The sequence below is a fragment of the Triturus cristatus genome, chromosome 3_1 (assembly GCF_964204655.1).
Source record: "Triturus cristatus chromosome 3_1, aTriCri1.1, whole genome shotgun sequence".
NCBI lineage: Eukaryota > Metazoa > Chordata > Amphibia > Caudata > Salamandridae > Triturus > Triturus cristatus.
This window is the reverse complement of record NC_140583.1, coordinates 461,968,060-461,991,044: the sequence shown is the minus strand read 5'-3', so window position 1 is coordinate 461,991,044 and position 22,985 is coordinate 461,968,060. Positions and strand designations below refer to the sequence as shown.

The 22,985-nt window shown below is 50.0% G+C and overlaps 1 protein-coding gene across 2 annotated transcripts in view; it reads right to left on the bottom strand.

The window, feature by feature from the left end:
- TM6SF1 (transmembrane 6 superfamily member 1) overlaps window positions 1-22,985 on the bottom strand; it is a 507,967-nt gene that overhangs the window by 113,882 nt on the left and 371,100 nt on the right. The window contains exon 9 of one of the 2 annotated variants that reach the window (XM_085644276.1): window positions 3,270-3,335. The exons of the other annotated variant lie outside the window; for it this stretch is intronic. Within the exon in view, the coding sequence (XP_085500402.1) occupies window positions 3,270-3,335 (66 nt within the window). The remainder of the gene's footprint in view (window positions 1-3,269; window positions 3,336-22,985) is intronic. 2 annotated transcript variants of the gene reach the window in all.

The following is a 22,985-nucleotide window of genomic DNA, read 5'->3' as shown; positions in this document are numbered from 1 at the left end:
CAAATTGTTTATTAAAAGAAAACCAGCATTTTCATTCAGATGCATTTCATTGCGTTGGGCGTTTCAGAGAAGCAGCTCCTTGGTCACAGCCTTCATGAGACTGCGCAGTACAGGTGGAAAGGCACTATCCTCTGCATGTCCTTTATTTAATTAGCCCTAAGTGGGTCTCACAGGTGAGTTCAACTCAGTGTTGCATGCTGGGATCAGTAGTGCACTTTCACAAAGACCTTTCCGTTTAGTAGGTTTCTGCGCTGTAGCATACTGTTCATTTAATTACATAGCCCGTCAGTGGGTCTCCGAAGTGAAAATGTTCAGTTCATTTTTCTGTTCTTCTGATCCACTAATAAAGGACTTGAAGCATCTCCATGCCCTCGTGGCCCCCTGTTCACCTTGACGGGTGGTGCAGTCTTTCAAGCTGGATTGCTGTCATAAATCAATCACCAAATTATCCCCAGTTGAAGAGGCACTTGAAAAGCAGATGGATTCCACTGATCCTTAATTAAGAGAAAACTGAAATTTTCATTCAGATGCATTTAATTGCCTTACGCACTAAAGAGCAGCAGCTCTTTGGTCACAGGCTTCATAATACTGCGCAGTATAGGTGGAAATGCACTCGCCTCTGCAAGTCCTTTATTTAATTAGCCCTTAGTGGCACTCACAGGTGAGTTCATCTTAGTGTTGCATGCTGGGATAGTAGTGCACTTTCATAAATTCTTACCTCTCTAGTAGATTTCTGTGCTGTAGCATACTGTTCATTTAATTACTTAGCCCTACAGTTGGCCACCGAAGTGAACATTTTCAGTTGATTTTTAGGTCAAGCATCGGCGCGCATGCGCTGTCTGCAAGGCCTGCTGTAATCACTCTACGGAGTGTAATTTCCCTTGCAGCTTGCCATTGGTCAACTTCTGCGTCGCTTTCATTACTTGGCTACTTATTGGCCGGTGCTCCCGATACATCACTTTAGTTTTTGAGCTAGGAGCACCAGCCAACTACAGTGTCCCTACACAGTAGGTCTATATGTATTTCTTTGGGGACTACTTTCTATGGGATTTGCTTCATTTGCAGGCACGCACATATGTTTTGTGTACACAGGTGCCGCGCTTTGTTTCAGCATGGCGCCCGCTTTCGTATTTATACACATTACATGCTTCAGAGCAGAGGCTCCCCGCGGTGCACAAGAGAAAGGGAGAATCCTTCAGCTGCACTTTATTTTATTTTATATTGCAGGGCGAGGCTCCCCACCTCCATTTTTTTAATAACTTTCAACTATTCAGCGAGGCGCCCATTTCACGAGCGCTGTGCTTTCGGCTTCAAAGCTCTATCTCCCTGTAGGGTGCCCTCCCTCCCACCACCAAAAACAGGCTGCCTATTTAACTCTCCTAATCCTACTGCCGAGTTAACAAGTTCATCATTGGCCAGATTCAGACTCTCCCGGGTTCATCCTTTATGTTTTGTTGCAGCTTCAACTCTGCCATTCTCTGTAGTGTGCCCGCCCTCACACCACTAAAAACAGGCTGCCTAGTTAACGCACCTCCCTCCCCCTCCCCAAATCCCCATCCTCCCTGCTGCCGGGTTAAGGACACTGCATCTCCATCATCAGCCGGGCTCAGCCTCTCCCGGGATCACCTCTACAGCTGAAGGGCAACGGTGATCAGCCGTTGAGCCTGCCTCAGACGTGCCCACCTCCCTGCAGCTGCCGACAACACCAGAAAGAGTTGTCAAAGACAGGAACTCTGGACTCTGTGCAGGAAGGCAGGAAGTATTGGATTAACCCCATGCTGACTGTTTCTTTTTTTTTCCTTTCTTTTTTTTTTTGCTTAGTAATCGCTGAAATTGTTTTTTTCCCTTCCTGCGGTTTAACTAGAGACTCAGGGCCAAGTTTTCTTTAACAAGGGCAAACAAATACGTGGTTTAATCCCACCCCTACCAGCCCTTTAAAAAACAATCTGGATTTATATTTTGGATATTGGCATCTACTTATTGCACACAACGTTGCAGCCATTTCAAGTAAGCTGTGCTGGCTTTTCAGTTGAAGCCCAAGTGAACCGCTTTTTTGTGCTGTGTCTCGCCTGATGAAATTCACAGATGTATTTTTCTTTCTTTAGAAGCCTTTGCCGTTTCCTGTAGTTTTTCGACTTTCACTGTTTTTATTTCCTAACAAAATACGTGATTTGCCCAGAATTCTAAGAATGTCAGTCAGATAATGGGCCTGGCATTAGAACTCTCTTCGTCCAGGTTCTTAAAACCGTAGTTTCAATACTAGACATCATCAGCCTTGATAGGTTGTGTAATTATTAGTATGACAATAAAGAATAACCGATCCAGATACAATTAAGTTGCATGTTGTGGTTATTTTGGTATTATTTCTTACAACCAGGGGCCTGCCACTGACCAGGTCATACTGAATATTTGTATTTCCAAGGAAGGGAGGGACTGTGTGCCAATTTGACTAGGTCCAGCATACAGGCCCAAAACCTAATACAAAACAAGGTGGTATGCCGTTCCTACTGTGTATTGCAGGTAAATGTATGTGTAGAGAGCACAGGGGTGCTCACCCAGGGCAGGAGAAAAATGTCCTCCTTTCGGAAAGAGACCCACACACACCCACCCAGCTAGGTGTCTTGCTTCATCATTGGGTCTGCTCATTATTGGGTCGGCGCTGCAATACCCGATCGGCACCCATGATGGGGCCTTTTTGGCAGAGATCTTTTTTCCTTTTGCCTTTGGGTGCAGTGCGTGTGAGGGCCCTAGTGAGTGTAGATGTATAAATGTGAAATGTGTAAGGCTAAAACAGGAATTAGTGGTCCACTCAAAACAACTTTAATGAATGTGGTCACTATCCTGATTAAAAACAATAATGCGGGCACACCTGCTCTAAGGTTACAGGGTTTTGCGCTAGAAAATCAGGCCAACATGTTTCTTGCCTTAGGTCAAGTAGACGGCAATTCTTCAGGACTGATGTAAGATTTATCTACACTTTTTGGTGTTGTGTGAATTAGTGAAAAGTTAGTGACCACCCATACAGCACCCTAAAAAGTGGTACCTGTAGATCTACAACATTACCTGCAAAGAGAAAAACTCGTAAAGATTAACGTGTCATTATTCAACAGTCTACAATTCAACAATGATGGTGCAACACTACAATTAAAAAGTGCGCAAAACGCATGCTTCACACTCAAGTGTCTGTGACCATGCGCAAGGTGTTTTAAAACGATAGCAACAGTAGCAGTCAAGAACTCATCGTGCGTAGAGCACGCAATTGAACTCACCCAATTCGGGTCAGCAATGTGTGACAACGTGTACCGGCAAGTGCAGACACTGTTAAGTGCAGTGTCCTAATGGATGGAGAGTTTAAAAAGGAATGAAACGTAAGTATACAGGCAAAATTGACTGCAGGCAGTTACTTGTCAATGGTTGAAACAACAACATGGGACCTGGTAGGTGTAGGTCCCCTCGCAACAAATATCAGCCTGGATATAGAAACAGTGTGCTCCCTGGGTGTTGTTGATAAGAAAAACAAGGTAGGTATCCCTGTAGCACACCCCCAGGACCTCCCCGCATCCAAGCTTGGGTGTCAAGTAGGTCAAATGCGCGTACCGCAGGTCCTCCCCCGGGATTCCTACCAGGTAACAAAATTAGGGTAATCACATGTTAAGCGAGCGACTTTAAAGCATGCATGTCAACCAAGAGGCACAAATCGAGTCTCGTCCTCTCACTGCCCTTCAATTCAGAACGGTTATCAATCCCAGGGAAGCCGTCTTTTGGGCCCCGGGCAGGGTCGGAGTGGGGAGACGCCTGCCGAGTAGCATCATGGGGCGTGCACTCTAAAAATAGGTTAAGCAAGTAATCCTGTGTCGGGAGGTGTCGAGCAAGGTTCCCGCATCTCGGATGTACCACCACACGCCAACTAGTCAAGTTTCAAACTCCGTCGGACGGCGGTCGACCTACCCTCACTCTGCCGGTCCCGGGAGGTATCGGTTCACGTCAGTACTCAATTGTTATACCTCCGGTCGGCTGTCGGTGGGGGCGGGACTTCCGGTTTCAAATGGAAGGGAGAGACTATGGAGCACTAACCGGGTTCAACAAGGGCGCCATGTTGGGATTTCCGCCATATGTATTAATTACTAGTTACCACGGTGAAAGGTTTAGGCTAATGCGAAAGTCAGGGAATTTATTAAATGAAATCCGATTCAACAGTGAACTCGAATTTGCCAGGGATGTGTATAGTCAATGTGGATTAACTGTAAATGAGACATCTCGTGTGTGAAAAACTACCACCTCGGTAAACGCACATCGGCGTGGTGTTATAATGAGTGAACTCATTAACATTTGCTCAATCATTAAGATGTTAATGCCTCAAACAAAAGTACCCTGTGAGGCAGATCACGATCTTCAGAGTAGCTTTATATAAAAGGCATTGTCTCAATGAGAGCAAGAGATTATACCTAGTAGTGTGCCTCACCACGGTATATGTGTCCAAGTAAGACTATTAATATAGGGGAACTTATATGGATGTCATAGCACAGATGGGTCTGGTGGATAATGTCCTACTCATGTTAGTATTAGCCCAAAACAAAGAGTCTCAAAAGGGGAGAGATCATGAAGACAACACAATTACAGGGTCCTCATTCAATCCCTCCTTGTCTGAGGAGAACCTCAGCACCCATCTTTGTTCAATACGGAACAGCGTGTTCTTGTTCATACCCAGGTGCGCTTCAAGCACGACCCTACTGAAGGAGTCAGGTGAATGTTTTTGGTGCTCGAAATGTGTAGTCATTTTGGTATTGGTTTTGTGACACCTGAAGTTACTCCTGTGTACTGTAATCTGTGTTTTCACTGGTCTTGTGGTCATCCCTACGTATAGAAGTCCGCACGGACAGGTCAGTACATAGATACAATTAGTGGCGTTACAATTGGTATGTTTCTTGAAATTCCATTTAACCCTGTTGGTAAATGTCATTTCTTTCGTAGCTCTAGTGAAGGGGCAAACCGAACATGACCCACAAGGGTAGTGTCCCACGACGGGTGGTAAATCCTATAATGCCCTTTGCACATTGGTCTGTTGGGTTTTGGGTCTGGTGTGTATGAGCATATCTTTCAGATTGCTTGTGCTTTTGAACGTGAATCTTGGTACAGGGAGGTCAAGTGTTCTTGTGTTCAAAATTCCCCAGTGTTTCCTGATGATACTTCTCACTCGGCTAGAGTCAGGGGTAAAAGTGGTCACCCAAGTAATTGACCATGGAGCTGCTGCTCTGAAACGCGTAAGGCAATGAAATGCATCTGAATTGAAATGCAGGTTTACTTTAAAATAAAGAATCAGTGGAATTCAACTGCTTTTCGAGTGCGTCTTCAACTGGGGATAATTATCTATATATCTATATTACCTACTGGCAGTCGCCAGTAGGTTATATTTAGGACTATGACAATATCAAAACTAACAGAGGTGACGGACTTAAATGGTAGCACTTCACTTCTAATATGCTGCTGCCTTATCTGGCTGTTAGTGCACAGAAACTCCAGCACCATTCACCTAGTGGTGCCTCAGAAGGGAAATTCTGACAAACAATTTACAATAAATGGAGGTGCACTGAACATAGAAAAGAAGTCCAAAAGTGTTTCTTTTTTTCTTTGTTTAATATTTATTTCAGATAGATAGATACACAACCACAGCCAACGCGTTTCGTTCCTTAAAGATACAATTTCTTAACGGAACTTCTTCAGGGCTCAAAGTGACAGCAAGTTAAATACAGGCTTTAGATTGCAAAAAATGAAGAATGACGAATGAGCAGTATATCTCACTTGGTAATGGAACTATCCAGAGATCAGAAGATATTCAAAATTGGTCGCAGAGGGTCTAAATAAAGCTAAAGAACCAGTAGTTGAAATTTAAAATATTAGGATCCATTTGAATGATGATTGACAAAGATTCTTATTGAGAATCTGTACTGTTCCTTCAATTCAATTCCTGAGGAAGATTGTCAAACGACATCAAAAGTAGATGCTCAGTCTATTGTCAACATACTATTGATTAAACACCTTATTAAGCGTTCTCCGTTCATATCCCGATTCTCCGACCCTTGTTGTGTATCTATCTATCTGAAATAAATATTAAACAAAGAAAAAAAGAAACACTTTTGGACTTCTTTTCTATGTTCAGTGCACCTCCATTTATTGTATATTTAGGACTATGTTGCCATAGGAAGAGCATGTTTTTCTATTGCCAATAACTTTGGCGCCGTTTGACGAATCCTTGAAAATTTTTCAAAATTAGTACATTGCTCACTTCAGCTGCTGTTCTGAAGGTTTCAGGGTGATCTGTCACGCAGGGGCCAAGAAAAGGGGGGGGTCACAAAACTTGTTTTCCCCATGCAAATTCCTATAAGGATTTTAGACATGACTACAGCACGAACTGCTGAGTGGAATTACACCAATTTTGCTGTAGGTTCAGAAACAACCTTTTTGTGAAAAGGGTTGAATCCATTCAGTAGTTTGAGAGATATTAAAGAAAAAACAAATTTAGATATCTGGTGACACAAAGGCTCCACGAACCCTCCCAATCTCATGCTGAGATCTGATCGGCTGCCAACACGTCAAACAGGAAGGGCTGTCCATCATCTTGGGACCTGGCTTCAGCAGAGTCCCAGAATTTTTAAAAAGAAAGAAAGAAAAGGGGGAAGGGTAGGAATACCCTAACCCTTTAGCTCTAGTTGCGAGGTCCCATAGGGACCCTGACAGGGCAAAACAGCATTTTGTTAAAAAAAAATAATAATAAATCGCTGAAAATCACGGTGGACCCACGACTCCGGTTGAGGAAAAAAAACACAAGCGCAGTTTTAACATGAGCCTCCGGGTAGGACGAATCCCAGGGACATGCCCGCACCTCCAGATGATAACCTGACTATTTATTATGTGTACTATTTTTACAAGAAGGGTCCGTTAAGAGCCTGCCAATTCTCGCAAGTCAATTTGAAGGCAATTACGAAACGGGGCCCAAGGGGGCGGGACCATCAATCACCCCAGCGCAAAAGCACCTCTGCCATCCTGTACTGCGAGACAATACACTACCTGAACTTGGTGTCACTAGCCCCTTTTGACCACACCTGGCCTGGGGACCCCATTTCCAACCAGGATATGCACCAGGAGGCGTGAATGCAGAATGGAGCCAAAGGGGGTGGGGCCATCACCCCAGCACTAAAAGCGCCTTTGCTATCCTGTCGTGCAGGACAATACACTACCTGGACATGGGGTCACTAGCCCCTTTTGACCTCATCTGTGCCTGGAGACCCCATTTCCCACCAGGATATGCAAAATGAGATGTAACTGCAGGACGGAGCCCAAGGAAGCAGGGCCATCACCCTAGCGTTAAAAGCGCCTCTGTTATCCCGCTGTGCGGGACAATAGACTACCTGGACTAGGTGTCACTAGCCCCTTTTAACCTCACCTGTGCTTGGGGACCCCATTTACCACCAGGAACCACGCCAAGAGGCACGACTGCAGGACGGAGCCCAAGGGGCGGGCCATCATCCCAGCACTAAAGGCGCATCAGCTATCCATTTGTTTACACCACAGTTACTTCTAGGTACCCTTGTGATCTGGGATGTGGAGGATAGACATTTCATCACGGGGCCACCTCAATTTATTGACTCCGCTCCTTCCCCTGGGAGGCTGTTCCAGGGGAGGAGGGATAAGAAATGGTGCAGACCAAGCGCACCCTATGTCCCATACCCTGTTGATATCTAGAGACCTTCCTCATGCCCCCTCCATAATCAGCCACGTTCCGTGCAGGTAACAGCGGTGGGGCCGGGTAAGTGGGGGATTTCAAGGGGCGATGCTGAGGGAAAATAAAATAAATAATTAATTTTCCCTCTGCATCGTCCCTCAACATCCCCCCTTGCCCCACCGATGTTGTCCATAATACCCTCTGTCCACACAATAGTGCAGGTCTGCAAGTGAATCACATGAGGGGTGCATATGGGGAGGTCGATGAGAGAGGAGATGGGTGGCCTCACAAGACGGCAGGTGAAAACCAACAGGGTGCTCGTGATGCACGTTCTTCATGCCGTGATATAGGAGGACATCTTAACCAAGCAAGAATACAGCAAACAATTGCCTGCATGACACACTAAGCCCTCCACTTCAAAACCCCTAAATAGCTTGCTCAGAAACTAGAACTCTCTGGTGGTTCCAGATCATCCAGAAGCTCCAACACCTTACTTCTGAAACCTCAGAGAAGAAAACTTACAACCGATCTTTCTCTGGGATGGCTCTGAGAATTTGGAACACCTTGCCCCTTGAAATCACAATGAATCCCTCAACTGTATCCTTCAAGAAAGAAGTCAACGTATTCCTTATAAACAAATTTCTTCCCTAGATCCTAAGATATCTAAGCCTGGGCAAAGCACTACGCTACGCTTGCGTAGTTTGCGAAGTTCGTCCTACTTCGCACTACGCGAACTGCACGTAGCACAGTGCGAACATGCGTAGCGTAGTGTTGCGTAGTGCTGCAGTCATTTTTTGCTTGCTCGCGGTCCTCAACGTCAAGTTGGCGACCGCGAGCAAGCAAAATGACATCCCGGCGAGACTTTTTCCTTGTTCGCGATCAGCAACTTCAAGTTGGCGATCGCGAGCATGGAAAATAAACCTCCCGGCGAGATTCCCAACGCGATGAGGTCAGGTTTCTCATTGCGAGTGGTCGCGTATGCTCGCGACCGCTCGCGATGAGATACTACTAGTTCGCATTGAGAAAGCTGAAGCTCGAGTAAAAATCTACTCGAGCAGCAGAAAACTACAGCTCGCACTGTGCAAGATGCCAATTTCAATGATTGCACAGTGCCGGTTGCTTGTCCGCACTGTGCAATCATTGAAAACGACATCTGGCACAGTGCGAACAAGGTACTACGCAGTTCGCGAGGTGCTACGCGTAGCTCGCGTAGTGCGAACTTCACTTTGCGTAGCTTCGCGAAGTGCTACTTTGCGAACTACGCCCAGCCCTAAAGATATCCATTCCGATTCCTCTATTTTCCTCATGACTATGGCATACCGTCTACTTTCTGTTTTCAACTTCTCAGTCCTGACACTACCCTCTATTTTCTCAACTCTGCATGATCCTGCCGTTTTTTTGACTATGATACTTTTGTTTTACTGGTTTATCTCTTGTGCTTTCTGAACATTATAAAGCATACTATTCCTTTCCGGGTATTACTTTATCTTGTATCTCAAACCCACTTGAACATGCATCAAGTGGCAACGCATCGTCCTACTTCAGCCATTGGCTGACTTCACTATGAGTTACGGCATGCTGCCCTTTCACAAGCAGCGCATCCACACACAATGTAAGGCGGACAGTTGCGGTCTCAGGACCGACCGAACTCTCGCCGGCGGTCCCAACACCACAAATACAATGCGACCGCACCATGCAGTCGCAATCTCCCATTACTGCATGGGAGCTTGTGCTGCAGTCAGAAACCTCAGGGTGCCTGCCACAACGGGGAGGGATTAATAGGGGGGCACCATAGGTGTCGTCTGGCTGCTAACCAGAGGCCACTGAACGATGGGGGCCCTCAAAGTTGCTTTCCGAAAGGCTTTTCATGTCTGAAAGTCCGACATGAAAAGCCTGTCGGAAACCTACATCAAAATCCTGACAGCGCAAACACCGTCCATAGAGGATCATGAAAGGTTTCAAACTGGCCTCGGATGTCAGTCTGAAAGACCAGTCAGTTTACACTCCGACCGCCTACATTATAATTGGGCGGTTGGACTGTAAACCTGCCATGTTGGTCGGTAAGCCTCTGACAAGCAGTCGAGGCTTACCGACAGACATCGTAATCGGCCCAAAGTAGTTCTCATCAGTGCCCCGGAGTATTATGGTAATGTGTGATTTTTCAAAGCTTTTTTTAGATTCACAAATACCCAGCAGTTTCCCCCAAAAAATCAAGTTTTGCAGAAGTCATAACAAAACAAAACAAAATATACCAAAAGGCTAACAGATGACACAGACCTATTTACTTTGCCAGTCAATGCATGTTTATCATTTTAAGTCACTCTTGTTTGTTTAAAATGTATTTTCAAGTTACAGCAATTGATAGCCAATGGACCTTTTGCTGGTGCCCATTCAATGTCATAATTTCCTATGATATTCATTGAAACTAAAATGGCTTTTGATATGTTTCTTAGTACATTTGCCAGCTAGGAAGCACCTGTACTGATCTATTAAAATGATGTTAGTAAATTTTTTCTTTTTTTTATTATAAGCATTTGCCTTCACACTTAGGAGGGGGTAAGTTTTATTTTTATTTTTGTAACATTTACTCGTAAAAAAAGATTATTTTTTTTAATGCACCAGCTTGCAAAGGCATTTTTTAAGCTCCCAGGGTCTTCTTTTCAATGCTTCTGTAGCCAAGAATTGACCAAGTGTTTCTATGTTTTCTTTTTGAGGCTCCTAGTTACTTCTCTGTACCCCCTACAGGCCGAGCATTTCTAATGTTTATGAGCTCCATGCTGCTTCACTTCACTGCAGCTGAGCGCCAAGCATTTCTTTAAAAGGTCTGCCTTTAACTTCCTCATACCTTCAAACAGGCATGCACACATGTAGTTTGTATACGTTACCACTTTAAAGCAAGTCATATTGGGTTTGGAAGTGTTGTTATATATTTGTTATAAATGTGTATTTCAAAAATATTTACAGTCGTGGCCTGAGGCGTCAAGATGGCGGTCGCACTCTAAGAGTGCTCCGGACCCCTCCATCATCCACCTCGCATCCTGGTGTTCACAGCAGCCATCCGTGATCCATACCTGCCCGATGCGACTCCCCGGAACAGCGGCATTAGTCTCCTGTGCCCAGAGTGCTGCATAAGGGCTTCTGACGCTGTCCAGAGCCCGCAATCCGTGGAGGCCCGGCATTCCATCATGGCGGCCTTTTACCGGCTGTGCTGCAGCGCCTTTCCCTTGGCTGTGCCGGCTGGAGCTGCTTGACATTTGGCAGCGGAGTCGTCCTGGGCTGTTTCCTGGCCCTGGATAGGCTCTTGGCGATCTGCAGGTGGTTTTGACCCAGCAAATATCGGGGACACCCACCGCCCGCGATGGTGCGGCCCAGAGCACCAGCGGTGGCGGACACCCGGCCGAAGATCTTTGCCCTCTGTCTCTCGACCAGCGGGTCGGCTGGTGTGCCTGGAGCATTTTCCGGAGTGGCGAGTGGTGCCCGGGAGGTCAGGCTGTGGTGCTGTACCCCCGGCTGGGTTCGGTTGGGACCAGGAGGCGGTAACATCTTTCGGTGAGTGGGGTGGAGACCGGCTGTCTTACCGGGCAGCGGCACGTGGGGTGATGCACTCCCCTTCTCCCTTTCAACCTGGTGCGGTGGGGCGCCTCCTCGCCAGACGAATCTGGTGCTGTCCCGAGGGCTGACAGATCCGGGGGAGGCGTGGCTGTGGTTCAGCTGGGCTCCCGGGGAGGTGAGCTGCAGAGGTCTGCCCCCACCTCTGTCACTGCACAAGGGATCCGGCGGCCCGCAACATCCGCGGGGCGGAGACGGGCCGTGTCCCAGGGTCCCAGCTCCTGGTCTGTGGGGGCGGGTGTCTACAGCCACCAGATTGGGTGGCGGTGTAGGGTGGTGCGGTAGGCGACCCCTGGACACAACTTCCTGTGTGCACAGCTTCTGGACTTCCCGGCCTGACCGCTGGTGGCGCCTACCCGCCGCTGCGGATCTCTGCGCTGCCATTGCGACACATGAGGGGCGTCCCATCCCGCAGCTACTCACCTAGCAGTCCATGTACTTGGGGCCGGGCCCGTCCTTTTTCAGGGCCCCTGCTAAAGACTGCTGGACTGTTGGTCCCTCCACCCTTTCCTTCAGGGGGCCCTCTCCGAGGTGACAGCTCCCACCGCCATCCTTGCCACCATCCCTGGCCCCTGCGGACTGCACTGCGGGATGCTCCGGACCACCAGCGGGCTTGACCCTCCTGCTGCCTGCCCCCCACACGAACCCTGCGATTCTACCTGGCGACCTCTTGCTCTGGACGGGGTTCCTGGCTCTCGTATAGGGCTTCCACGGTCCCAGGTCTCTCCCGCCTGGTCCTCGGACTCTCTGTACCTGAAGGATCTGTCATCAACCATGGGGAGAAATAGGGCCCATAAGTCCACACCGGCCCCCACGCAGACGATGATGGACAGCTTCACCACCTCTGACCAGGGCCCCCCTACACAGGCGGAGGGGGCCCCTCCCCCCCAGGACAGGGATCTAAACACCATTCTCTAAGCAATCAGCGCCTCGCAGGCGTCCGTCGAGGGGAAAACTGGGGAGATCAAAGTGGACGTATACCTCCTCCAACAAGACCTCCGTAACGCCACTGTACGACTTACGGAGGCTGAATCTCGCTTATCCACAGTGGAGGGCGACATCTCACAACTGAAGGAGCGGGTAGCACACCTCCGCTCTCACACCAAGGAACTCCACCGGCGTGCGGAGGATGCTCAAAACCACGCACGCCGTTACAACCTCTGCCTGGTGGGCTTTCCCGGGGGGTCGAGACGAACCAGGTAGCCACCTTTGTCGAGGCCTGGTGTACATCATGGATGCCCAAGGATGCCCTCTCGACATGGTTCATGGTTGAGAGAGCTCATCGATCCCTCGCACCTAGGCCACCCCCTGGAGCCCCCCCTCGCCCTATCATATTGAAAGTCCTCAACTTCAAAGACCGGGATGCCATCCTGCGGGCGGCACATGCCAACGGACCCCTCAAATTCTAAAACCACACCGTGATGGTATTTCCGGATTACACTAGGGAGGTGCAAGAACTCTGACGCTCCTACACAGACGTGAAAAAGAAACTGTGCACCCTGGGCCTACAGTACCAACTTCAGTTACCCGCACACCTCCGTGTCATCTTTCAGAGCAAAACTCACTTCTTCGACTCGCCCCAGGCCAGAGGCTAGAGGCGTGATCTGTCTCCAGGACCCACGGGCTCCCAACCCAAGGGGCCACGGTCACCGGGGCGCCGGCGGCGCATGCAGTCTTGTAGAGGGCACCGGTCCCAAGTAGCAGCATCCAGAGCGTGGCAGCCCACGGACTCTGAGACTCCTCCAGCCAGTCGGGCTCTCTGCCCCGCATCAGGCACCAGTCTGCAGACGCTCTACATGGAGTATCCTCATCGCCGGCCCAGGGGGGCTCGCCCAGAATAGACTCGGACCTTTCTCGCACCCTTCGAGGCCTTACTGAGCGAGGCCGGACACCTACTGGCTATGAGGGCGGGAATCTCCTCCGGAGGGGATCTTGAACAATGGTAGACTTTCATGCTCACTTATCTTGTTTTTCTGCCGAACCACTACATATCCGTCTGTATGGAGGGGTCCTCTACGCTCCCAACCTGAACGTTCTAGTTTGGTTACTGTTACAATGGGGGGGGTCGACAGATGCTTCTGTTCTCGAAGTATGGGGGGGGGGTTTGGGATTGTTTTTTCCCCATGACGTTGTTTTTGTTGTTTTGTTGTTTCAGCTACCACGGACCACCTCACGGCTACTCTTCAGGGGCCAAATACGTTGTCATTACTTGTGCTCACCCACACAGATGTGGGCTCCCGCGCGCACTCCCGACTCCCTGTAAGGTCATACGAACCAGATCCATGTACCACCCACCATGACTCATACAGCTGTCCCTAGGGCGTCCCTTCACGTCTTATCGTGGAATGTTAATGGTCTCTTAACGTAGACGTCCTCCGACTTCAAGAAACGCACCTGATGGGTAACTGCTGCTCATTCCTGGCACGCTATGGGTATGATAAAGTATGGCACTCAGGCTTCTCTAGGGATTCCCGTGGGGTGGCTATCCTTCTGAAACGCACCTTGCCATTCGTGCTTACACAGGTCCCTCACGACCTTCAGGGCTTGTCAGTGACCCTCTGCGGTTCCCTGGCTGGTTCTCCTCTTCAACTTATGTCCATTTACTCCCCCCCTCGATGCTCGCAACCACCCTTAAGCACACTGCGGCCCTGTTGACTGCCCTGCCCTTGGGCCCCACCATCATTGGAGGCGATTTTAATGCAGTTTCCTCCCTGACCCTTGACACGACAGGCCCTCCCTCTACCACTAGACTGGCGCAGGCGAAGCAGCTACGGAACTGGGCCGAGTCTCTGGGCCTATGTGATGCATGGCGTACCTGGCACCTCTGCCCCGCCCAATCCACCCACACCTCTGCAGCGCACCATACACAGGCGCGTATAGATGCAACTTTATCCTTCCCAGGGGGATTTCTGACCACTCCCCGGTGCTTCTTCGTATGGGGGCTCCCCCCCCTCAGCCCGCCAAACATGGAGAATGAACGCATGGTTCCTCCAAGATAAGGAATTCAAAAAGGTGATGGGGACGGAGCTCATGCAGCATTTTCTCCCTAATGAAGGGTCGGTAGCTTCTCCGGGTACCCCGTGGGAGGTGGGTAAGGCTACCATTCGGGGTGTCGCGAAGGGCCAGCTCAAAAGCCAGAGACCGGCACAATTGCGGGAAATCACCTCACGGGAGGCGCAGGCACTCCATCTTTAGCAGTCCCTTCCCATGCCTGCTCACCTTCGGGCAGAGATCAAACAGTTATCCCTAGATGCTGCTAAGCTCCTTTGGAGGTCATCAGTAGCAAGTGTCTATGGCTGGGGAGACAAAAATGGCACGATCCTGCATAGATTAGCCACATACCCCAGGGCCAATCGCATTATCCCGGAGGTGGTGGACGAGGATGGAGCGGTACATATCGCCCCACTGGTGATGGCCCGCCCCTTCGCCCATTACTACCAACGACTCTACGAAGTGCGAGCCCCGGGCCTGTCGCTCTCCACCCTCCTCAAGCAGGGAAACGTACGTCTCCCGCGGATGGGTTCGGCCGCCCAGAAAGACCTGGACCGCCCCATTTCTTGGGAGGAAATCAAAGAAGCAATCTCCCTCACCTCGTCGGGCAAGACCCCAGGCCCAGACGGCCTTCCCCAAGAATATTACGCGATGTATCGTGAAACTCTTGTGCCCCGCCTGGTCGACTTATGCGAAGAAGCGTTGGAGAAGGGTTTCTTCCCACCCAAGACGGACATCACCACCATCATGCTCCTACCGAAATCTCAGCCACCCTCCAGTCACTGTGCGGACTATCGTCCCATCTTCCTCATCAACACGGAGATCAAGCTGTACGCCACCATTCCCGCCCTGTCAGGTCGTCAGTAGCATAAAATCTGGAAGGCCACTAACCTCAAAGCTCGGCCAGCAAGGACGATGTCGTGGCGAAAGCCCCCTTCCTCCCCTGGGAACAACCCCACTCAGAGGAACACAAACACAACTGAGGAAGGGAGCTCCCCGGGGAAAAAGGGAAGTGGAGAAAATAATAAACACTGCGGTTTTGGTATGCCGTCTGGATTGCGTCCGGTAGGAAGAGCCGTCCAGCGTTTAGTTAAGACCCCTCATGAGAGAGTATAGCAGACCGCAATGGCTCCGGAGAATGATCCCAGGACAAAGAGAACTGCACCGGGTGGCAAACGGTAATCAGAAGAAGAAATTCCTGTCTCCAATGTCTCCAGGAGATATTAGAGGCTTGTAGCAGTCACAGCGCCGTCATGTCGGCGGTTTCAGGGAAATGCAGGCGCGTGAGAAGAGACACAGTGAAGTTTATCCCACACTTCTTCCAGTAGCCGTAATCACTGTTTACTTCACAGCGAACACGGAATCACAAGGAAGCATAACGCAAACAGTCCACCCCCGTGTCCGGGAGACTGTGTAGTAAAAATAAAGTCGAAAATGCGGGAGGAGCGGGAATCACCACCGCAACCCCGCGAGAAACCTAAATACCTGAAAGGGCTCCTGCGCCCTTCGAAAGCTCAGCAAAATGAAACACCAGTGTCCACGATTCACCACGGGAACATCTAAGGGCCCAGACACAGCATAGGTCTGGAAAATGGCAAAAACGGGCTCAGCAGCTTCGGAAGAAACCAGCGCTCGACCTCCAGTGGGGAATACCATCCGCTTAGCGCTGCATCCACGAGGATAACCAGGAAGTTTGTCTAGCCCCGTTTACAAGAAAGGGTGGGGCTTTATAGCCATCAAATGAATAGGCGGCTCCTGCCGTGATGTGCGGGTCGATGCCCCTTGGCATTTTGGGCTTTGTAGTTTTTCGCTACCTGCGCTCCGTTCTGTGGCGTCCTGTGCTCCCTGGGTCTCAACGTGCCTGCAGTACAAAGGGAGGAGGGTGCAAATATACCCAGATCCCCTCCCTGACTCAGGATCGCGACACCGCCGCCTCGGCGGTTGCCCTGGTTTACCTGGGTACTTGGTATGGAACCGTTCCACCAATCGCGGGAAGTGCAGGTTGGTTACTGGTTCCCAGGTCCTGTCCTCCACACCCTACTCCTTCCAGTCCACTAGATACTGCACTCGTCCCCTCACAAGCCTAGAATCCAACAGTTCTCGAACCTCGTATTCCTCCTCCCCTTCAACTTCTACAGGTAATGGCATAGAGGGTAACCTCATACTGACTGGACAGGGCCGAAGCAAGGCTACGTGGAACACAGGGTGAATGTTCCACAACTGGTGCAAAGACGACCTTATGGCAACAGGGTTAATTATTTGTTCGATATCATAGGGCCCTACGCACCTAGGAGCCAGTTTACCCACCCCTTTTAGATGTAGATTCTTCGTCGCCAACCATACCTTATCTCCCACCTGATAAGTAGGCTCAGGGGTTCTCTTTCTATCAGCGTGACGCTTGTGTGCCCTCTGTGATGCCTCTAGCTGCCTCTTTGCTTCAATGAGCACTGCTCTGAGATGAGTGTGGCGTTCCTGGATGGTGGGATGTTGTGAAACTACAGGCCATTCGAAAGGGAGCATATTTGGATGAAACCCATATAGACAGAAAAAGGGGGAACACCCCAATGTGGAATGTTCTGCGTTGTTGTAGGCAAACTCTGCCCTCCAGATCAATGGGTACCAGTCAGAGGTGTTTTGGAGGGTAAAACAACGCAAGTATTGTTCAAGCGTTTGGTTGAGTCTTTCCGTCTGTCTGGGGGTGGTAGCTGGTGGACATTCGGGCCTTCACTCTCATGGCTTCACATAACGCTCTCCAAAACCGAGAGGTGAACTGGGTACCTCTGTCTGTTATGAGTACCCTGGGTAGTCCGTGAGCCCTCACCACGTGCTGGAGGAAGACAACAGCCAGTTCGGCAGAGGTAGGCAGCAGTTTTAGGGGGATAAAATGTCCCATCTTAGTCAAGTGATCGACCACCACTAGGATGGTGGTGTAACCTTCGCAGGTTGGCATTTCAATGATGAAGTCCATCGACACCGTATGCCAAGGGAGTGGTGGTATGGGTATGGGGCGTAACAATCCCACGGGTTTGGAACTGCTGGCTTTGCCTTGAGCACAGATAGCACAGTTTCTTCGGTAGATCTTGGTGTCGTTTCGTAGTGAGGGTCACCAAAAGGATCTCTCAATGCTGGCTATGGTTTTGTGTTCCCCTAGGTGCCCTACTAACATTGAGTCGTGAGCCCAAGCTAACACTTGTTGTTGTTGAGCCGTTTGGGGGACATCCAAGGCATGGTAGCGGTATAATAGATTGTCGTTGTAGTTCTGTGTTCTGGTCTTCCTGTATCCAGGCGCGGCCATCCACGTGAGCCAAGGAGGTTTTCAGGTCTTTTAGGAAGTCTTTTGACGTGATCAACGCTAAGGTTTCATACTGGAAGGCGTTCTCAGGGAGGACGGAGGGAGGTTCTTGAGGTACATCCAGTTCGGCGTCCGTAGGTTCGTCCAATCGTGACAGTGCGTCGGCCTTATCGTTTTGGGGCCCGGGTCTGTATTTGATGACAAAATCAAAGTCGGAGAAAAACAGAGACCCACCGCAGCTGGCGTGGAGTGAGGGCTCTAGCGGATTTCAGGAACAAAAGATTCCGGTGGTCTGTGAAGATCTCGATCGTGTGTAAAGCTCCCAGGAGGTAGTGCCTCCATTCCTCACATGCTCTTTTGATCACCAATAGCTCTTTGTCTGTGATGGAATAATTAACCTCACTGGGGAGATTTTTTTGGAGTAGTACGCCACTGGATGGAGCTGTCCTGTGTCGGGTTGTCTTTGTGACAGTACTCCTCCTATAGCGTATTGCGATGCATCCGTTTCCACAATGAACGGCAGGCTCGGGTTTCGGTGACGTAAGATAGGAGCTTGGGTGAATCGATTCTTCAACTCTTGGAAGGAACGATCCACTTTTTGGTCCCAGGAAAAAGGGGTATTCTTTCTCAGCAGTCGCGATATAGGGTGTATTATTTTGGAGAAGTCTTTGATGAAACGTCGGTAGTAATTTGCGAACCCAAAGAAGCTCTGTACTGCTTTGACGTGCTGAGGAGCCTTCCATTGCGTGATCGCTTCGACCTTGCCCATGTCCATCTGGAAACCCTGTGCATTGATGACATACCCCAGAAAGGCGACCTCCGTCATGTGGAACAGGCATTTCTCTGGTTTGGCGTACAGCGAATGTTGTTGGAGTCTGTCCAACACCGCCTTCACATGGGTGATGTGTTCTTGGGGGGTAGACGAATAAATGAGGATATCGTCGATGTACACGATGCAGAAGGTGTCCAACAAGCCCCGAAGCACCTCATCCATGAAAAATTGGAACGCTGCCGGGGCATTGCACAGCCCGAAGGGCATCACCTGATATTCGTAGAGCCCGAATTTGGTCCTGAAGGCGGTTTTCCAATCATCGCCGGTTTTGACTCTGACCAAGTGGTACGCCCCTCGGAGATCCATTTTCGTAAAAATTTGTGCTCCTTTTAGCTGATCCAACAGCACCGGTATTAAGGGCAGCGGGTACCTGTTCTTTATGGTTACCTTGTTGATCGCTCTATAGTCGATACACGTCCTCAATTCGTCGCAATCCTTCTTAGTTATAAAGAAGAGAGGAGACGAGGCTGGTGACGATGAATGCCTGATGAAGCCAGAGGCTAGATTCTCTTCCAGGTAATTCTTAAGATAGCGGGTGTCAGGCTCCGTCAGGGCATACACCCTGCTGCAAGGGATGTCAGCTCCAGGCATGAGGTCGATGCGGCAGTCATATGTCCGATGAGGTGGTAAGTGTGTTGCCTCCTGCTTGTCGAAGACGGGCTTATAGTCCTTGTAGACATCTGGTAGCATGATGGAACAGCAATACCCGAGGTCTTCACATCTCTCTGCTAAGAATCCAGCTTGCGTACCAGTGAAAACGTCCGGGTGTACTGGTTGCGTGATACACTGGTCCGTGCAGTATCCGGAGGTTAAGGACACAGTGCGGTCTGCCCACTGGATAACAGGGTCATGAAGTGTTAGCCATGGCATACCCCGGATTAGACGGAAGTGTGGTGCGTCTATTAGGGTAAACTGGATATTTTCGAAGTGGTTCTCTCCTATTCGCATCGTAAGGGGACAAGTATGGTACCTCACCGGTCTGGATGTCAAGGCCTTTCCGTCTACTGCTTTTACTAGTTCAGGTGTTTTCTTGCTTTCGTATGGTACCCCGATGTTCCAGGCGTACTGCTGATCAATGCTGTTTCCAGTGGCTCTGGAATCCAAAAGGGCAGACATGTCAATGGAGTTCTTTTCGGACACCCACAGGGTGACGCACACATTCATGTGAGCCACAGAAGGCTGAATGATATTAGCCAAAGCTAAAGAGATCATGTTAGTTCCTGAACCCAACACAGAGATCCCCTTCTGGCTTGGGTTTTTTAGTTTTCTGTCATCTTTGGGAATATGGCAGCTTGCGTCCTGGAGGTGGTCGGCTTTTCGGGTAGCTTGGCTCTTGCTCGGTACTCTCTGATGAAGTGGCCCCTTTTCCCGCAGTGCAAGCACAGTTTTTGCTGCTGTCTTTTCTTTCTTTCTTCAGCTGTGAGAGGGCCCGGAAGTCCTCCGATTTGCATGGGTTCCGGTCCTTCAGGCTGCTTCGGGTGTTCTTCGGAAGCTGGTTTAGATCGGGGGAGGAAAAAACGGGTATCACTTCTGCCTCTATCTCCCTTCCTTTCCTGTAAGCGATGATCCAGCTGGACAGGGAGGTCGATTAACTCCTCACAGGTTTGAGGTAGTTGGACTACCTGCGACAGTACGTCTTTTAATTCTCCTCACAGTCCCTGATAGAACAGTGTAGTCCATTTCTCTTGGGGCGAGTCTGTTTCCACCAGGAGGCGGTTAAAGGTGGTGATGTAAGTCAACAAATCTTGTGACCCCTGCCGAAGAGTAATTAGTTCCCGGTCCAGAGACACCATGTGTGACTTCCGATCAAACAGCTTCCTCATCTCCAGACAAAAACCCTGAAAATTCTGCAACACTGGATCATTTCGTTCCATCAAGGGGATGGTCCAGCTAGCGGCGTTTCCTCCCACGTAAGACATCATGAAGGAGGTTTTAGCCGCATCTTCCTGAAATACTGAAGGTTTGCAGAGGAAGTGGAGCCTGCATTGGTTAAGGAACATCTCAACCTTCTTGGGGTCCCCATAAAAGCTTTTGGTGGTGCCAGCGGTATCCCATGGTTCTGTATGACATGGACTGTCGAAGTAGACCTATCAGGAGGCACAGTTGCTGCTGGTACCGTAAAGAACCCGGGGCCTGGTGCACCTCCCCCTGATATTGGTGTGGTGGTAGAGACCGAGGGGGGGGGGGGGAGTGTCCACTCCTTAATATATGACTCTTTTCCTGTGGCTTTTCTAGTAATATCTGCTACCTCCCTACGCAGGTGCCCATCTCTTTTTTCAGCTCCTGATTCTCCAAGCGTGAGGTATGTACCTCCTGCTGCAGAGCCGCAATGCTCTCCAGCATCGAAGTCAACACCACGTTGGTGTCCATCATCCGGGCTGGGCAACTAACGTAGGCTTGACAATCTGTCAGGCCATCAGTAGCATAAAATCTGGAAGGCCACTAACCTCAAAGGTCGGCCAGCAGGGACGATGTCGTGAAGAAAGCCCCCTTCCTTCCCTGGGAACAACCCCACTCAGAGGAGCACAAACACCACTGTGCAAGGGAGCTCCCCAGGGAAAAAGTGAAGTGGAGAAAATAATAAACACTGCGGTTTTGGTATGGCGTCTGGATTGCGTATGGTAGGAAGAGCCGTCCAGCGTTTAGTTAAGACCCCTCATGAGAGAGTATAGCAGACCGCAATGGCTCTGGAGAACGATCCCAGGACAAAGAGAACTGTACCGGGTGGCAAACGGTAATCAGAAGAAGAAACTCCTGTCTCAAATGTCTCCAGGAGAAATGAGAGGCTTGTTGCAGTCACAGCGCCTTCATGTCGGCGGTTTCAGGGAAATGCAGGTGCGTGAGAAGAGACACTGTGAAGTTCAGCCCACACTTCTTCCGGTAGCCGTAATCACTGTTTACTTCACAGCGAACACGGAATCACAAGGAAGCATAACGCAAACAGTCCCCCCCCGTGTCTGGGAGACTGCGTAGTGAAAATAAAGTCGAAAATGCGGGGGAAGCGGGAATCACCACTGCAACCCCGCAAGAAACCTAAATACCTGAAAGGGCTCCTGCCCACTTCGAAAGCTCAGCGAAATGAAACACCAGTGTCCATGATTCACCACGGGAACATCGAAAGGCCCAGACACAGCATAGGTCTGGAAAATGGCAAAAATGGGCTCAGCAGCTTTGGAAGAAACCAGCGCTCGACTTCCAGCGAGGAATAACATCCGCTTAGCGCTGCATCCACGGGGATAACCAGGAAGTTTGTCAAGCCCCGTTTACAAGAAAGGGTGGGGCTTTATAGCAGTCGAATGAACAGGCGGCTCCTGCCGTGATGCGCGGGTCGATGCCCCTTGGCCAGCCGCGGTCGGTAGTAGGAGTCCCTGCAGGGCGGTGACGTGGGGAAGGGGAGGGGCAGGGTGGGGGGTAGTAGACTATGGATTATGGAGGTTTACAGGTAAGTAAACATATAAATTAATAAAACGAATTTCGTTGCGTGCACTGCATTGCATTTGGGGATGCAGTGCACGCAACGAAATTCGTTTTATTAATTTATATGTTTACTTACCTGTAAACCTCCGTAATCCATAGTTTACTACCCCCCACCCTGCCCCTCCCCCTCCCCACGTCACCGCCCTGCAGGTACTCCTACTACCGACCGCGGCTGCCCTTGGCATTCTAGGCTTTGTAGTTTTTCGCTACCTGCGCTCCGTTCTGTAGCATCCTGTGCTCCCTGGGCTCAACGTACCCGCATTACAAAGGGAGGAGGGAGCAAATAAACCCAGATCCCCTCCCTAACTCAGGATCGTGACACGCCCAACGACTGAAGCCCTATCTGTCCCTGCAGGTTCACCCGGACCAGTGCGGCTTCATGCCCATGCGAGGTACCCGACACTGTCTTAGGAGGTTACAGCTGGCCCTAGCTCATTGACATTTACTCACTCCATACCTAGCACTCCTTCTCATAGACTTTGAAAAGGCCTTGGACTCGGTGGACTGAGCGTACCTAATGGATGTGTTGGCCGAGATGGGGTTTGGACCCCACTTTAGGGGGCTGGTCCACGTCCTCTATGCCCAGCCACGGGCACGTGTGTTGGTCAATGGTGCGTTGTCAGAGGCCTTGCCCATTAATAGGGGAACAAGGCAGGGTTACCCCCTTTCGCCCCTGCTCTATGCCTTAGCGATGGAGCCCCTGGCCCTCCTGGTGGGGGCCGATGATCGTATTCGTGGGTGGGAATGGCCCAACACAGAGGCGGACAAGATCGCCTTATATGCGGACGATGTCCTGCTCTTCTTGGCAGAACCCGGCTTATCGGGACCGCACTGCCTCCAGATCCTGCAGTCCTTTGGGCAAGCATCCGGTCTTCGGCTGAACCCGGGGAAGTCGGTACTGGTCCCACTGCACCTATCCAGGGACTGTTACGATTGGCAGTCTACCATACCGCTTCGGCATCAATCGTTCAAATACTTGGGGATATGGGTTACCCTTCTTCCTGAACTGGCACCTCTATCCCTATTTCTTGGCTGCACGTCTCCTAGTTATCCACGACTGGTTC